The sequence below is a fragment of the Entelurus aequoreus genome, linkage group LG12 (genome assembly GCF_033978785.1).
Source record: "Entelurus aequoreus isolate RoL-2023_Sb linkage group LG12, RoL_Eaeq_v1.1, whole genome shotgun sequence".
In the NCBI taxonomy this organism is placed as follows: Eukaryota; Metazoa; Chordata; class Actinopteri; order Syngnathiformes; family Syngnathidae; genus Entelurus; species Entelurus aequoreus.
This window is the reverse complement of record NC_084742.1, coordinates 10427126-10439924: the sequence shown is the minus strand read 5'-3', so window position 1 is coordinate 10439924 and position 12799 is coordinate 10427126. Positions and strand designations below refer to the sequence as shown.

Below are 12799 nucleotides of genomic sequence, written 5' to 3'. Positions count from 1 at the left end.
ATAGGTGCTGGCTCCACTCCTTTGGCGCGGCGTCCCATGTGTGAAGAGAGCAGTTAGAACTGCGAGTGGGCGGAGCTGCTGATGGTAGATATTTGGCATGGTGTCCTTTAAGGCAACTTGTATGTGTGTGATTTTAATAAAAGCTTTTCTTAAAAAATGTACAAATGTCTTAATACAAACCTCTATGGCATCATCACTGTATAGAAAATATATAAATATGCTTTTCTCTTTTCAATGTACAAATGTTCCACAGCCAGCCTGGCGTTTCCCATTTTTGACCTCATTTATGCACAATTCCTATTTACACTGAGGGGGCGGAGCTGCCATCTGTGCTCCTTGTGGCTCACGAAGAGTCCGTGCAGGGTGATGGCGGCGGCGGGTATAGGTGGTGCGAGTAGCTGCGCTCGGTGTAAGGCGACGGCGGGCAGCTCTCGCAGTTCTCCTCCGCCGACAGGTACTGGCTGCGTGGCGTCGGCGGGGGCGGGAAAGGCTCAGAGTCGTAGTTGAGGTCGCTGGTGTAGCCCTTGGCGGCGGCGCTAGACTTGAGCGGCACACGTCGGCCCGGCGTGTAGTCGCTGTCGCACACGTCCGTGCTGCAGGGCGTGGTGGGCGGGGCAAAATGGCGGTACGTGTAGGGTCGATAGCTGCGGGGCAGAGACAAGGTCGTGTGAGAAGGAACAGGAAGCAAGTGGTCTGTCAAACGCTGACAAGCGCTACCTGTACGATCTGTGTGTGGAGGGGCTGTTGGAGGAGTAACCGAACTCTACGGTGTACTGCGAGCGGACGGTGGCAGGAGAAGGAGGCGGGTTTAGAATCTGCCAATGGCCAAAACAAACTGTCACACACAAATATACTTTGTTTTCTGGAACATTGCTGGGGTGAGCAAGTCTCACCGTTGGGAAGTAGGCGCCCTTGGTGCTGGACGAGCTGCTGGATGAGGCCCCAGTGATGTGGGAGCGGTCGTAGGATGGCCCGCTGCTCCCGCCCATGATGCTCAGGGAGCCAATCACAGATTTGCCTCCAGACATGCCTGCCGCACGGACAGACACATACGCATGCACTGACTGTTGGCGCTTTTTCGTTTTCAAGAGAAAACTGATCTGTGGTGCCGATTCTCACCTGGCAGCGAGCTGGTCAAGGAGCTGGGATGCGGCACATATCCCAGAGGCACTGACGACGGTCCGTGGACCACAAAGTCGTTGGTGACCGTCTCGCCGTCGTCCTTCATCTGGGGACAGAGGACGCGCTGGCACACGAAATAGACGGCGCCCACCACAAACAAGGCCATAACCACGCCCACGATGGAGCCAATGGTGTTGTTGGAAGGAGGTGGCTCGTCGGTGGCATCTGGGTGCATAGAAAAAGAGTGTGACACGTGCTCCACGCCAGGCGCAGCGCGAAGGTTTTGGGCTTAGCTTACAGCAGCCGATCTCGTCCGAGTTGTCGGTGCAGTCCATGTTGTTGTCGCACTTCTTGTGTTTGCCGATGCACTGACCATTGGAGCAGGTGAACTCGTCTGCGGGGCAGCGCACTGCAGCGCAGACAAAAATAAAAGCATGAACGGATGTGAAGACCGGGGTCATGTGGTCACAGTCAAAGATGGCGACCGCCTACCTTCGCACTTGTGCTCGTCAGAGTTGTCCTGACAGTTGACCTCGCCGTTGCAACGAAGGCTCAAGTCAATGCACTGCTGGCTGTCGCACTGGAACTCGGACTCGGAGCAGACGGGACAGTCCACCTCGTCGCTACTGTCGTCGCACTCTGCGTAGCCATCGCAGCGCCATGCCTGAGGGATGCAGTCCACTTCGCCGGACCTGCAGGAGAACTGCTCTGGAGAACAGGTGGGTGGCTCTAAGAGGAAATAGGAACAAAAGGGAGTCAGGGAGGCGTAATAATTGGGTGGGTTCATTCGACTGGGCAGCACTCACCTCCGCAGGACAGCTCGTCCTGCAGCAGAACCAGGTGGACGGGACAGGAGCAACGGGTGGTCCCGTCACCCTTTACGATACAGATGTGAGAACAGCCGCCATTGTCCCACGTGCACGGGTTTTTGCCTGAAAGCAGCGAGAAGTCAGCATGGCGGCCTTGCTCTAGCGCTTTACCTGGTGGGTGGCACTCACCATACTCCCTCATGTCCAGCTCGTGGACAGCGTGGATGTCACTCAAGTAGGCGATGCGGGCTTGGATCTTTGTGCGGCCCTCGCGCGTGACCTTATCGATGCGCTCGATCATTTGCTGCTGCTTGTCGATCCAGTACAGATGCTTCCCGAACACCGTGAGGCCCACTGGCTGCAGGATGTTGGAGTCGGCGATGACGATGCGATTTCCGCCTAAAGAGAGGGGGCAGCAGGGACAAAAAAACAAAAACAAGGTTGTCGGGCCAAAAGCTCAGGAACTAAGGCAACAAAATGGGTGAGGAACTGAAGGGTGAGGCAAGAGAGGGGCAGGAGGAGTAGGACAGATGTTAATGAGCAGGACATCAGGTCAGATGTCATTCAAATCTAAACTCAGCTGACAATTTACTAATCATCTGCTATGCTCAAACCCTCCTGAGGGTGGCGCCAGTCTCTGCAGACTTCAAGAAGTCAAACCAGGACAGAAAGTTGTTCTTGCCCCACCAGGATCTCTTTAAGGCTGTTTAACACTGCCAGCGGCCTGCGTGGGGCGCCAGAGAATCACTGGAATGTGGCGCGTGGTAGGCATTGTGACGCCGACGTCCACTTTTCTTGCCTGAGCTGAAGAGAGGCAACACGACACACATACCTGACAGGTCGCTGCTCTCGATGCGCCGCAGGTCAGAGTCCACCCAGAACAGCTTCCCCAGTTCGTTGTCAATGGCGAGGGCGACAGGTTTGCCCAGTCCGCTGAAAAACAGAACCTCCCGCTCTGTGCCGTCAAGCGCTGCCCGCTCGATGGTTGGCGAACGCTCCAGCAGGTTGGTAAAGTACATGTACCTGTGACACATAAGACATGAGTCTTCATCATCATCATAATCATCATGCCTGGATGTGTTTGTTTCTGGAATGTTGGAAGGAAGCGGAACATCTGCAAACTTCATCGCTGAACCGCACAGATTACTGTACGGACCTCGGCCTGAAGGAAAGGCTGCAATTATGGTTGCAAACAAACGACTTGGCAGCGACGAGAGCGAGAGAATAAACAAGAAGAAATGAAGAGAAAACAAAAAGTCTTTTTGGCGCACAGAGAGGGGAAAAAAAAGTACCTGCAAGAGAAACATCTGAAAGTCTTTAAATGTTTCCTGGAACTCGCACAAATCTGGCAGAACAGTAAAAGCTCCTGGAGAGGTGTTAGCATGCCAATCTTTCCGTCTATAAATCCATGCCTCCATCTTTTCTTTCATCCCTAAACGCCAAATGAGCTTCATGTGTGACTATGTAACCTCTGCTACAAAAGGAGGGAGACACCCACCCTCTCTCCGGGTTGACCACGATGGCGCGGGGCTTGTCGTGTGCCCCTCGCAGGACCACGCCAACGCGGCCGCCGTCCGTGCGAGTGACGTTTATGACGTTGGTGACCTCGCTGGTCCAGTAGATAAAGCGGCTGTAGATGTCGATGCTTAAGTCGTACGGCTGCAGGCCCTGACTGGGCCCGGCCGGTGAGCCCGACACCACAGTCATGCTCTGCGAGAGAAAGGCCGCACGTTAGAATGCCACAACTATTGACTCTCTTTCCCCCGAATCAGTTTCAAACCCACCTGGTTCCCGTCCTCCTGAGCTCGGCGGATTACGTTCTGCTTGGAGTCGATCCAGTAGAGCTGTTTGTCCAGCGGGTCATAATCGATGGCGCGCACGTTCCTCAGGTTGTGGATAGGCAGGATTATATCGGGACTCTGCTGCTCATCAATCACCATCCGATTAATGGCCGTCTTCTGGCTGAATAGCAGGAAGGACGTGGGCGCTGTAAAGACAGACATGTTTACGGCCAAGCACGCCAACGCTGGCCTGCACTGATCGCAGGGGAGGCGGGGCTTCTTACCGCTGCAAGTCTTGTTGTCATAGTTGAGCGAAAAATGGGCAGGACAGCCGCATACGAAGCTGCTGACAGGAACGGCGAGGCAGAGGTGCGAGCAATGACCGTTGGTGGAGGCGCAAGCGTTCCAGCCACCCTGTCGGGACGAGTGAAAGACCAGGATGTCCATGACATAGTCCAGGTGGCCCTGGATGATGGTACGGTTCTGTCCGCTTGTCTTGTTGGCACGTTCGATGCTGCGCTGGCTCCAGTCCGTCCAATAGATGTAGTCCTGGTACTGGGTGAGGCCGAAGGGGTGGGGTAGGTCGTCGGCTATCACCTCTCGGTCCTGACCTGCAAAAACACACACACAATGTTGAACATAAATCAGCAAAGTACAAGAGCAAAACAAAATAAACTATTAGTGGCTTCAGAAATGGGAAAAAAAACTATACAAAAACAAACTTGCACACACAATGATCCAGATTGACTAATGCTAAGTGGCTAATAAAAAACAGGTGTTAAACTCTTCTACATTTGGGTGTGGGGATATTTTCCTTCTTCAGAGTGGCAGGCCAAAGCTGAGGACAGAAATTTGGTAGTGTTCTGCATGCCAAGAAGTGAAAGTCCAGAAGGTTTTGGGATTATTTTGACTGCTGGAGTGTGTGTTTTAAGTGTATTCTCATAAAAAAATCTTGTTTACCGAGCATGTTGGCCGACTCGATCAGCGTCGTGTCCAAGTCGGTCCAGTACAGGCGGCGCTCGGCGTAGTCGATGGTAAGTCCGTTGGCTCGGCCCACATCCGCCACCAGAGTGATGCGACCCGTGCCGTCCATCGCCGATCGGTCGATCTTTGGTTTGCCGCCCCATTCCGTCCAGTACATGTAGCTGAAGAGGAGGACAAGAAGAACATTTTTAGTAATAGTAAAGGATTTATATGGCACATTTTTCCAGAGACCCTAAACGCTTCCGACTAAAACCCATTAGTCATACAGTCCACATTCACATATTGGTGCTGATAAGATTAATTCGGGCATAGACTAACAGAAATTGCTCCAACAACCTCTCCGACCACCAAAAAACATTCTCGGGGTGCACAATAAATATCTGAGGAATAAATTAATTATGACATCATCACACCGATAAATCAGATAACCGCACAACAGAAAAAACGCTCCATTGAGGTGACATTACCCGTACAGTGCTGCAAGTGAGTTAGGATGAGCAAATCAAGTGCTCCTTTTCTCCTATGTGCCGTGCTGTAAGCATGAGCTCATTGTAAACAAACATGGCATCGATTGTGTGGGACTTCTTCACTGTTTCAGAGGAAGACCTTTTGTGCGCCATCTGCAGCAAATGTTCTGCAAACAATCCGAAAGAAGGGAAAAAAAAACTTTGTGCTTGAAGACATTAAATCATATCGTCCACCTGAAATAATAGCATAGCTACGGCGGCGTTGTGTAAGCCTACGGAGATGCCTGCTGCTAAAGAAGCTACCGAAAGCCAGGCACAAAGAAAGGCCCGGGGCTTGTTATTTCGCCGCGGCACTTGAAAAGTGCAAAACATTTGCCTGAGACGATCCGAGGGCTTAATCTGTGATTACATCATGGAAATGATGGTGCTGTATGACCAGCCCTTTACCATCGCTGAAAGATAGTCGTCTTTGTCAGGACAAATCTACAGGTACAGTTTGTCAAATCCACCTTTAAGTCTTTCTTACCTCTAGGTGTGCACAAACTACACTTAAATCTACATTCACCCACATCTGCGGTCCTCTCCAAGGTTTCTCATTGTCATCCCACTGGGTTGAGTTTTTCCTTGCCCTGATGTGGGATCTGAACCGAGGATGTCATTGTGGCTTGTGCAGCCCTTTGAGACTCTTGTGATTTAGGGCTATGAATGAATACATGTGGAGTTATGTGCTTAACAAAAAAGATGAAATAACTGAAAACATGTTTAACATTATAGTTTATTCAAAATAGCCACCCTTCAAGCACACCTGTGAAGTGAAAACCATTTCAGGTGACTACCTCTTGAAGCTCATTGACAGAATGCCAAGAGTGTGCAAAGCTGTAATCAGAGCAAAGGGTGGCTATTTTGAACAAACTAGAAAAATAAAACATGAAACATATTTTCAGTTATTTCACCTTTTTTTGTTAAGTACATAACTCCACATGTGTTCATTCATAGTTTTGATGCCTTCAGTGACAATCTACAATATAAATATTCATGAAAATAAAGAAAACACATTGAATGAGAAGGTGTGTCTAAACTTTAGGCCTGTACTGTATATAATGTGTGTGTATATATACATATACAGATTATATATATATATATATATATATACAGATTATATATATATATATACATACAGATTATATATATATATATATATATATATATATATATATATATATATATATATATATATATATACAGATTATATATATATATATATATATATATATATATATATATATACAGATTATATATATATATATATATATATATATATATGTATGTACATATATATATATATATATATATATATGTACATACATATATATATATATATATATATATATATATACCGTATATATATATATATATGTACATATGTATGTGTATGTACTGTGTGTATATATATATATATATATATACATATATATATATATATACATATATATATGTACATATGTATGTGTATGTACTGTGTATATATATATATATATATATATATACATATATATGTGTACATATATTGTACATATATTGTACATATATATATATATATATATATATATATATATACACACACACAGTACATACACATACATATGTACATATATAATATGTATTTTTTATATATATACAGTACATACACATACATATGTACATACATATACATATACATATATATATATATATATATATATATATATATATATATATATATATATATATATATATATATATATATATATAACACCTCAACAACATTCATTAACCTTTTTACACCAGTGTTGGTAGCACAGGAGGCAAGTTGGTTTAAGTGTCCCAATCACAACATCCACATGCGATGCTAACCCTTCAGCCGGGTCCAAAGCCAGAGCCCTTGGACTATCCAAATCTTTCCAGACCAGGACCTGCCGGTGCTGCCCGTCCAGTTTGGCCACCTCGATGCGGTTAGTGCCAGTGTCTGCCCAGTACAGGTTCTTCCCCAACCAGTCTACAGCCATCCCCTCTGGATAGTCGAGACCAAACTCCACCACATGTTCGAGGGCGCTGCCGTTCATGAAGGCTCGGCTGATGGTCTGTGGGCAGAGGAGTGGTTAATATGGAGGCTTGGGACAATTGTGCCCATCAAACAAACAAATATGTTTCACCTTCAGAGTAATGTCTGTCCAGTAGATGCGGTTGTCCGTGACATCAAAGTCCAAAGCCGATGCCTCCTTGACGCCAGTGAGCGGGATAGCCACATTGTTGTTGTTGGTCTCTAGTGAGATGCGACGAATGTCGGTGTGGCGTGAGAAAAGCAGGAAGGCCTCGGGGACGATACAGGTGCGCATGTCTGCAATGAGCTCGAGACCGATGGGACATCCGCACTGAACACCCACAGGCTTAAACAGGCACAAGTGGCTGCAGCCGCCATTGTTGTCTGCACACGGGTTGGTACCTGCCAGAGAACGTATGCAGCGTTATTTTCAACATACTGTATAACGCTTCGTCGACCTGACAGAGCGCACGGCACTTACCTAAGGCCTCGTGCACGTACGTGGCCTTGAGGCCCATCAAGTCCGGAAGCTGGTCAATGATGATCTCCCGCTCGGCCGTGTGCTTGTGGACACGCTCGATGCTGCGTCGCTGCCAGTCAGTCCAGTAGATGTAGTCGCCAAGCAGGGTGAAACCAAAAATGTGAGGAAGTTTGTCCTCCACCAAGACCCGTCTCCCTGTGCCATCCGTGTTCATCATCTGAAAGATTGTTTCATTGACCGTCATGCCTGCTGCTGGATTCCGCTCTATTTGCTTCCCTTCAGTACCAGCATGTTGCTTGCGAGCGGCACACAAACACAAACGCAATATATGGCGGGCACACTTCTCATTGCTCTTAAACACGTTACCATCTTCCTTGCAGGTAACTTGACTAAAATGTCAAACGTACGTCATGTTCAGGCTTTGATTAAGCTGTGTGGTGAAAACCTCCAATGTGACACGTGCATGTAACATGCAATATATGCAAAATATATACAGAAACCTAGGCCTTGATAAGTCGATTAACTGACGATAAATTAAAATTAAGCTGGTAATTTCCAGCGTCGATAAATCCGCATGTGCATGCTTCAAGAGCATTCATGCCTTTCGCCGCTTTCAGCAGTTAAGCGCAATTGTGCCATAGCTGAATGAAAAGAAGGGGGTGAATTCTCTCGTTCCCATTAGGTGTCTTCGACTCTTTGTGTGGCGAGGCGGGGCCCCTGGCCCGCTAGCATCACACAGTGCAACTAGTTAGCATGAAGCAACTAACATGGACAAAACGATCACAAAACCAAATTCCACCGCACCAGTGTGGGAATATTTTAGTTTAAACTTTTGGATTCCTCACTCGGAATCTGCCAGACTTAAGTTTGCATATGACCTGTTAATATATCTGCTTATAATGTAGTGTTTATGTTGGTACTTTGCAATTTTTATTAAAAAACAGTTCAAACTTGATTGTTAGTTAAGTAATGTACAACTCTGTAATAGTCTCATGTTCACAAGTGAAATTACAAGGTACTTGTACTGCAACATTCCATTACTGCAAACATATGGCAGGCACACTTCTCATTGCTCTTAAACACGTTACCATCTTCCTTGCAGGTAACTTGACTAAAATGTCAAACGTACGTCATGTTCAGGCTTTGATTAAGCTGTGTGGTGAAAACCTCCAATGTGACACGTGCATGTAACATGCAATATATGCAAAATATATACAGAAACCTAGGCCTTGATAAGTCAATTAACTGACGATAAATGAAAATTAAGCTGGTAATTTCCAGCGTCGATAAATCCGCATGTGCATGCTTCAAGAGCATTCATGCCTTTCGCCGCTTTCAGCAGTTAAGCGCAATTGTGCCATAGCTGAATGAAAAGAAGGGGGTGAATTCTCTCGTTCCCATTAGGTGTCTTCGACTCTTTGTGTGGCGAGGCGGGGCCCCTGGCCCGCTAGCATCACACAGTGCAACTAGTTAGCATGAAGCAACTAACATGGACAAAACGATCACAAAACCAAATTCCACCGCACCAGTGTGGGAATATTTTAGCTTAAACTTTTGGATTCCTCACTCGGAATCTGCCAGACTTAAGTTTGCATATGACCTGTTAATATATCTGCTTATAATGTAGTGTTTATGTTGGTACTTTGCAATTTTTATTAAAAAACAGTTCAAACATGATTGTTAGTTAAGTAATGTACAACTCTGTAATAGTCTCATGTTCACAAGTGAAATTACAAGGTACTTGTACTGCAACATTCCGTTACTGCAAATTGCATTGTGGTATTGTTTCTTCAAGTATAATAATAGTAACAGTAAATATGTAAGCTAATTTTCTCAGACTGTTATGTAATTAGAGCAGTCAGATGGGATGTACCGTACAGCAATTTTATTGTGAAGGCCTTAAGTGTGCTCTTGGTTTTTCCGGCTCCCATGACGACAGTGCTGCGTGTGGGGAGATGAAGATGTAAACAAAAGTATGTCCGAGTTACGGCTGCCGTACCTTTCTTAATAGTGACCTTAAACCACATCTTACAACACTCCCGGGCTATGTTCACACTGCAGGGTCGGATGTCTAATTCGGATCTTTTTGTCAAAATCAGATCTTTTTAGTGGCCGTTCACATTCCAAAAAAAATGCAATTTCTATTGTGAATGCAATCTGACACCTCTTGCGGACTGATGTCATGACGGCGCACGCACTGCAATGTTTAAAGAAGTAAAAACGGCTTGAGCTCTGGTCGGCTTCAGTACTGGCACATTTGTGGCAATTTCAAGGATTTTAGGATTTTGTGCAATCAAAGTCAACATTTTCTGCTCCATTGTCAACTATTTAATTTGTAACTGTCTATTTTGGTGAATAGATATGACGTCTATCGCTAATTGATGACGTTATGGTCGGATGAATGCGACCTGAGCGCGCGAGCGTTCACATTGAGGACGCATCGCATTTATATCCGATTTATTTCCACATACTAAAGGGGCTCGGGTCAGATATGAAAAATTCAGAATTGCACTGTTCTTCACATTGACATGAAAAAACTCAGATACAGGTCGCGTTTGGACAAAAAAAATCGGAATTGACCTGCAGAGTGAACAAGGCTTCAGTTACAAATATAACCAATAAAAATAACAGTTTCAGTTAGGACTGTAACGATTAATCAATTGCAAAAAAGCCTAGAGCTATATTATGTTATACTGAACAGAAATATAAATACAAATATAATCACAACTGTTTTTGCTCATATTTTTAATGAATTGAACTCAAAGATCTAAAACTTTTACTAAATACACAAAAGACATATTCCTCTCAAATATTGTTCACAAATCTGTGTTAGTAAGCATTTCTTCTTTGCCAAGACAATCCATTCCACCTCACAGGTGTGGCATATTAACAAGCTGATTAAACAGCATGATTATTGCACAGGTGTGACTTAGGGTGCCCACTATAAAAGGCCACTCTGAAATGTGCAGTTTTGCTTTATTGGGGATCTGGTGGGGTCAAAGAAGTATCTGGTATGACCACCATTTACCTAACGCAGTGCAACACATCTCCTTCGCATCGAGTTGATCAGGTTGTTGATTGTATCCTGCGGAATGTTGGTCTACTCCTCTTCAATAGCTGTGCCAAGTTTCTGGATATTGGCAGGAACTTGAACATGGTGTCGAATACGCCGATCCACAGCATACCAAAAATGCTCAATGGGTGACATGTCTGGTGAGTATGCTGGCCATGCAAGAATTGGGATGTTTTCAGCTTCCAGGAATTGTGTACAGATCCTTGCAACATTGGGCCGTGCATTGTCATGCTGCAACATAAGGTGACGATCTCAGGTGAATGGCACAACAATGGACCTCAGGATGTCGTCAAGGTATCTCTGTCCATTCAAAATGCCATCAATAAAATGCACTTGCAATCGTTGTCCTTAACATACATACGCCTGCCCATACCATAATCTCACCCCCACCGTGGGCCACTCTATCCACAACATTGACATCAACAAACCGCTCTGAAAAGTGAAAACCGGGATTCATCTGTGAAGAGAACACCTCTCCGACGTGCCAGACACTATTGAATGTGAGTATTTGCACACTCAAGTCGGTTACGACGACAAACTGCAGTCAGGTCGAGACCCAGATGAGGACGACAAGCATGCAGATGAGCTTCCCTGTCTCACAGTCTGTGCAGAAATTATTTGGTTATGCAAACCAATTGTTGCAGCAGCTGTCAAGGTGGCTGGTCTCAGACGATCACGGAGGTGCATCTGCTGAATGTGGAGGTCCTGGGCTGGTGTGGTTACACGTGGTCTGCGGTTGTGAGGCCAGTTCGATGTACTGCCAAATTCTCTGCAATGGCTTTGGAGACAGCTTATGGTAGAGAAATGAACATTCAATTCATGGGCAAACAGCTCTGTTGGACATCCCTGCAGTCAGCATGCCGACTGCACGCTCCCTCAAAACTTGCGACATCTGTGGCATTGTGCTGTGTGATAAAACTACACATTTTCAGAGTGGCCTTTTACCTGTGCAACAATCATGCTGTTTAATCAGCATCTTGATATGCCACACCTGTGAGGTGGGATGGATTATCTTGGCAAAGAAGAAGTGCTCACTAACAGCTTCAGACAGATTTGTGAACAATATTTGAGAGGAATAGGTATTTTGTGTAAATAGTAAAAGTTTTAGACATTTGAGTTCAACTCATGAAAAATGGGAGCAAAAACAAAAGTGTTGCGTTTATATTTTTGTTCAGTGTACTTCGATTAATTGTTTAATGAGTAACTAAAACAAATTATTAAAAAAAATTAAAAAAATAAGCGGACATTGTTTCTGCACACTCACTGCAATAAAGCGCACCAAGGAGTGGTGCTGTGTGGGTGCCGTGATTTGTGTGGTGGCAAACAGCAGAGTTTTTTTTTTTTTATTATTCATCCACACATGTTAATTTCAATGTTGATGACGCATTTGTTAGGAAAAAAGAAGGAAGGTTATGGCAAGCAGAAAAATTATTTACTCGATTAATCAAACAAACTAATTGATAGATTACTCGATTACTATGGTAAATGGTATGTATTTATATAGCACTCTACTCCACCTGCATGATACCCAAAGTGCTTTACATTGTACGTCACATTCACCCATTCACACACTGATGGCGGAAGCTGCCATGCAAGGCGCTAACCACAACCTATCAGGAGTAAGGTGGGTGAAGTGTCTTGCCCAAGGACACAACGGTCGCGACTAAGATGGCAGAAGCTGGATGCGAACCAGGGACCACAATATGCTGATACAGCTGCTAAACCATCTGAGCCTCACCGCCAAATATTAAAATGATCTATAGCTGCAGCCCGAGTTTCAGTTCATGTTTACATTGCAGGATCAAAACGTAGCGGGGTTCCCTTTGAGCACGTGAACGAGCCACCGAGCAAATGGGGATGTAAATCCTTGTCAACAAAATTTGCGATGGCCTCTGTTACTGAATCCTCATTGCCTGCGGAAAAATTGAGTGGTCATGCTAGAAAGCCCCTTAGTTTCTTGTGTTTTGCCCTGGATGGCTTGTTGTTGGAAGCTAGCATTATC

General features: G+C 45.4%; 1 protein-coding gene across 1 annotated transcript in view; it reads right to left on the bottom strand.

The window, feature by feature from the left end:
* Positions 1-117: 117 nt before the first annotated feature.
* lrp6 (low density lipoprotein receptor-related protein 6) overlaps positions 118-12799 on the bottom strand; it is a 53172-nt gene continuing 40490 nt past the window's right edge. Inside the window, exons 8-23 of the mRNA XM_062064649.1 lie at positions 7725-7941; positions 7356-7645; positions 7057-7283; positions 4673-4857; positions 3997-4323; positions 3716-3918; positions 3430-3641; positions 2764-2954; positions 2121-2330; positions 1929-2054; positions 1615-1851; positions 1421-1531; positions 1120-1347; positions 894-1030; positions 718-815; positions 118-644 (exon numbers count right to left, since the gene is read on the bottom strand). Coding sequence (XP_061920633.1) covers positions 344-644; positions 718-815; positions 894-1030; positions 1120-1347; positions 1421-1531; positions 1615-1851; positions 1929-2054; positions 2121-2330; positions 2764-2954; positions 3430-3641; positions 3716-3918; positions 3997-4323; positions 4673-4857; positions 7057-7283; positions 7356-7645; positions 7725-7941 — 3300 coding nt within the window. The 3' untranslated portion in view covers positions 118-343. The remainder of the gene's footprint in view (positions 645-717; positions 816-893; positions 1031-1119; positions 1348-1420; positions 1532-1614; positions 1852-1928; positions 2055-2120; positions 2331-2763; positions 2955-3429; positions 3642-3715; positions 3919-3996; positions 4324-4672; positions 4858-7056; positions 7284-7355; positions 7646-7724; positions 7942-12799) is intronic.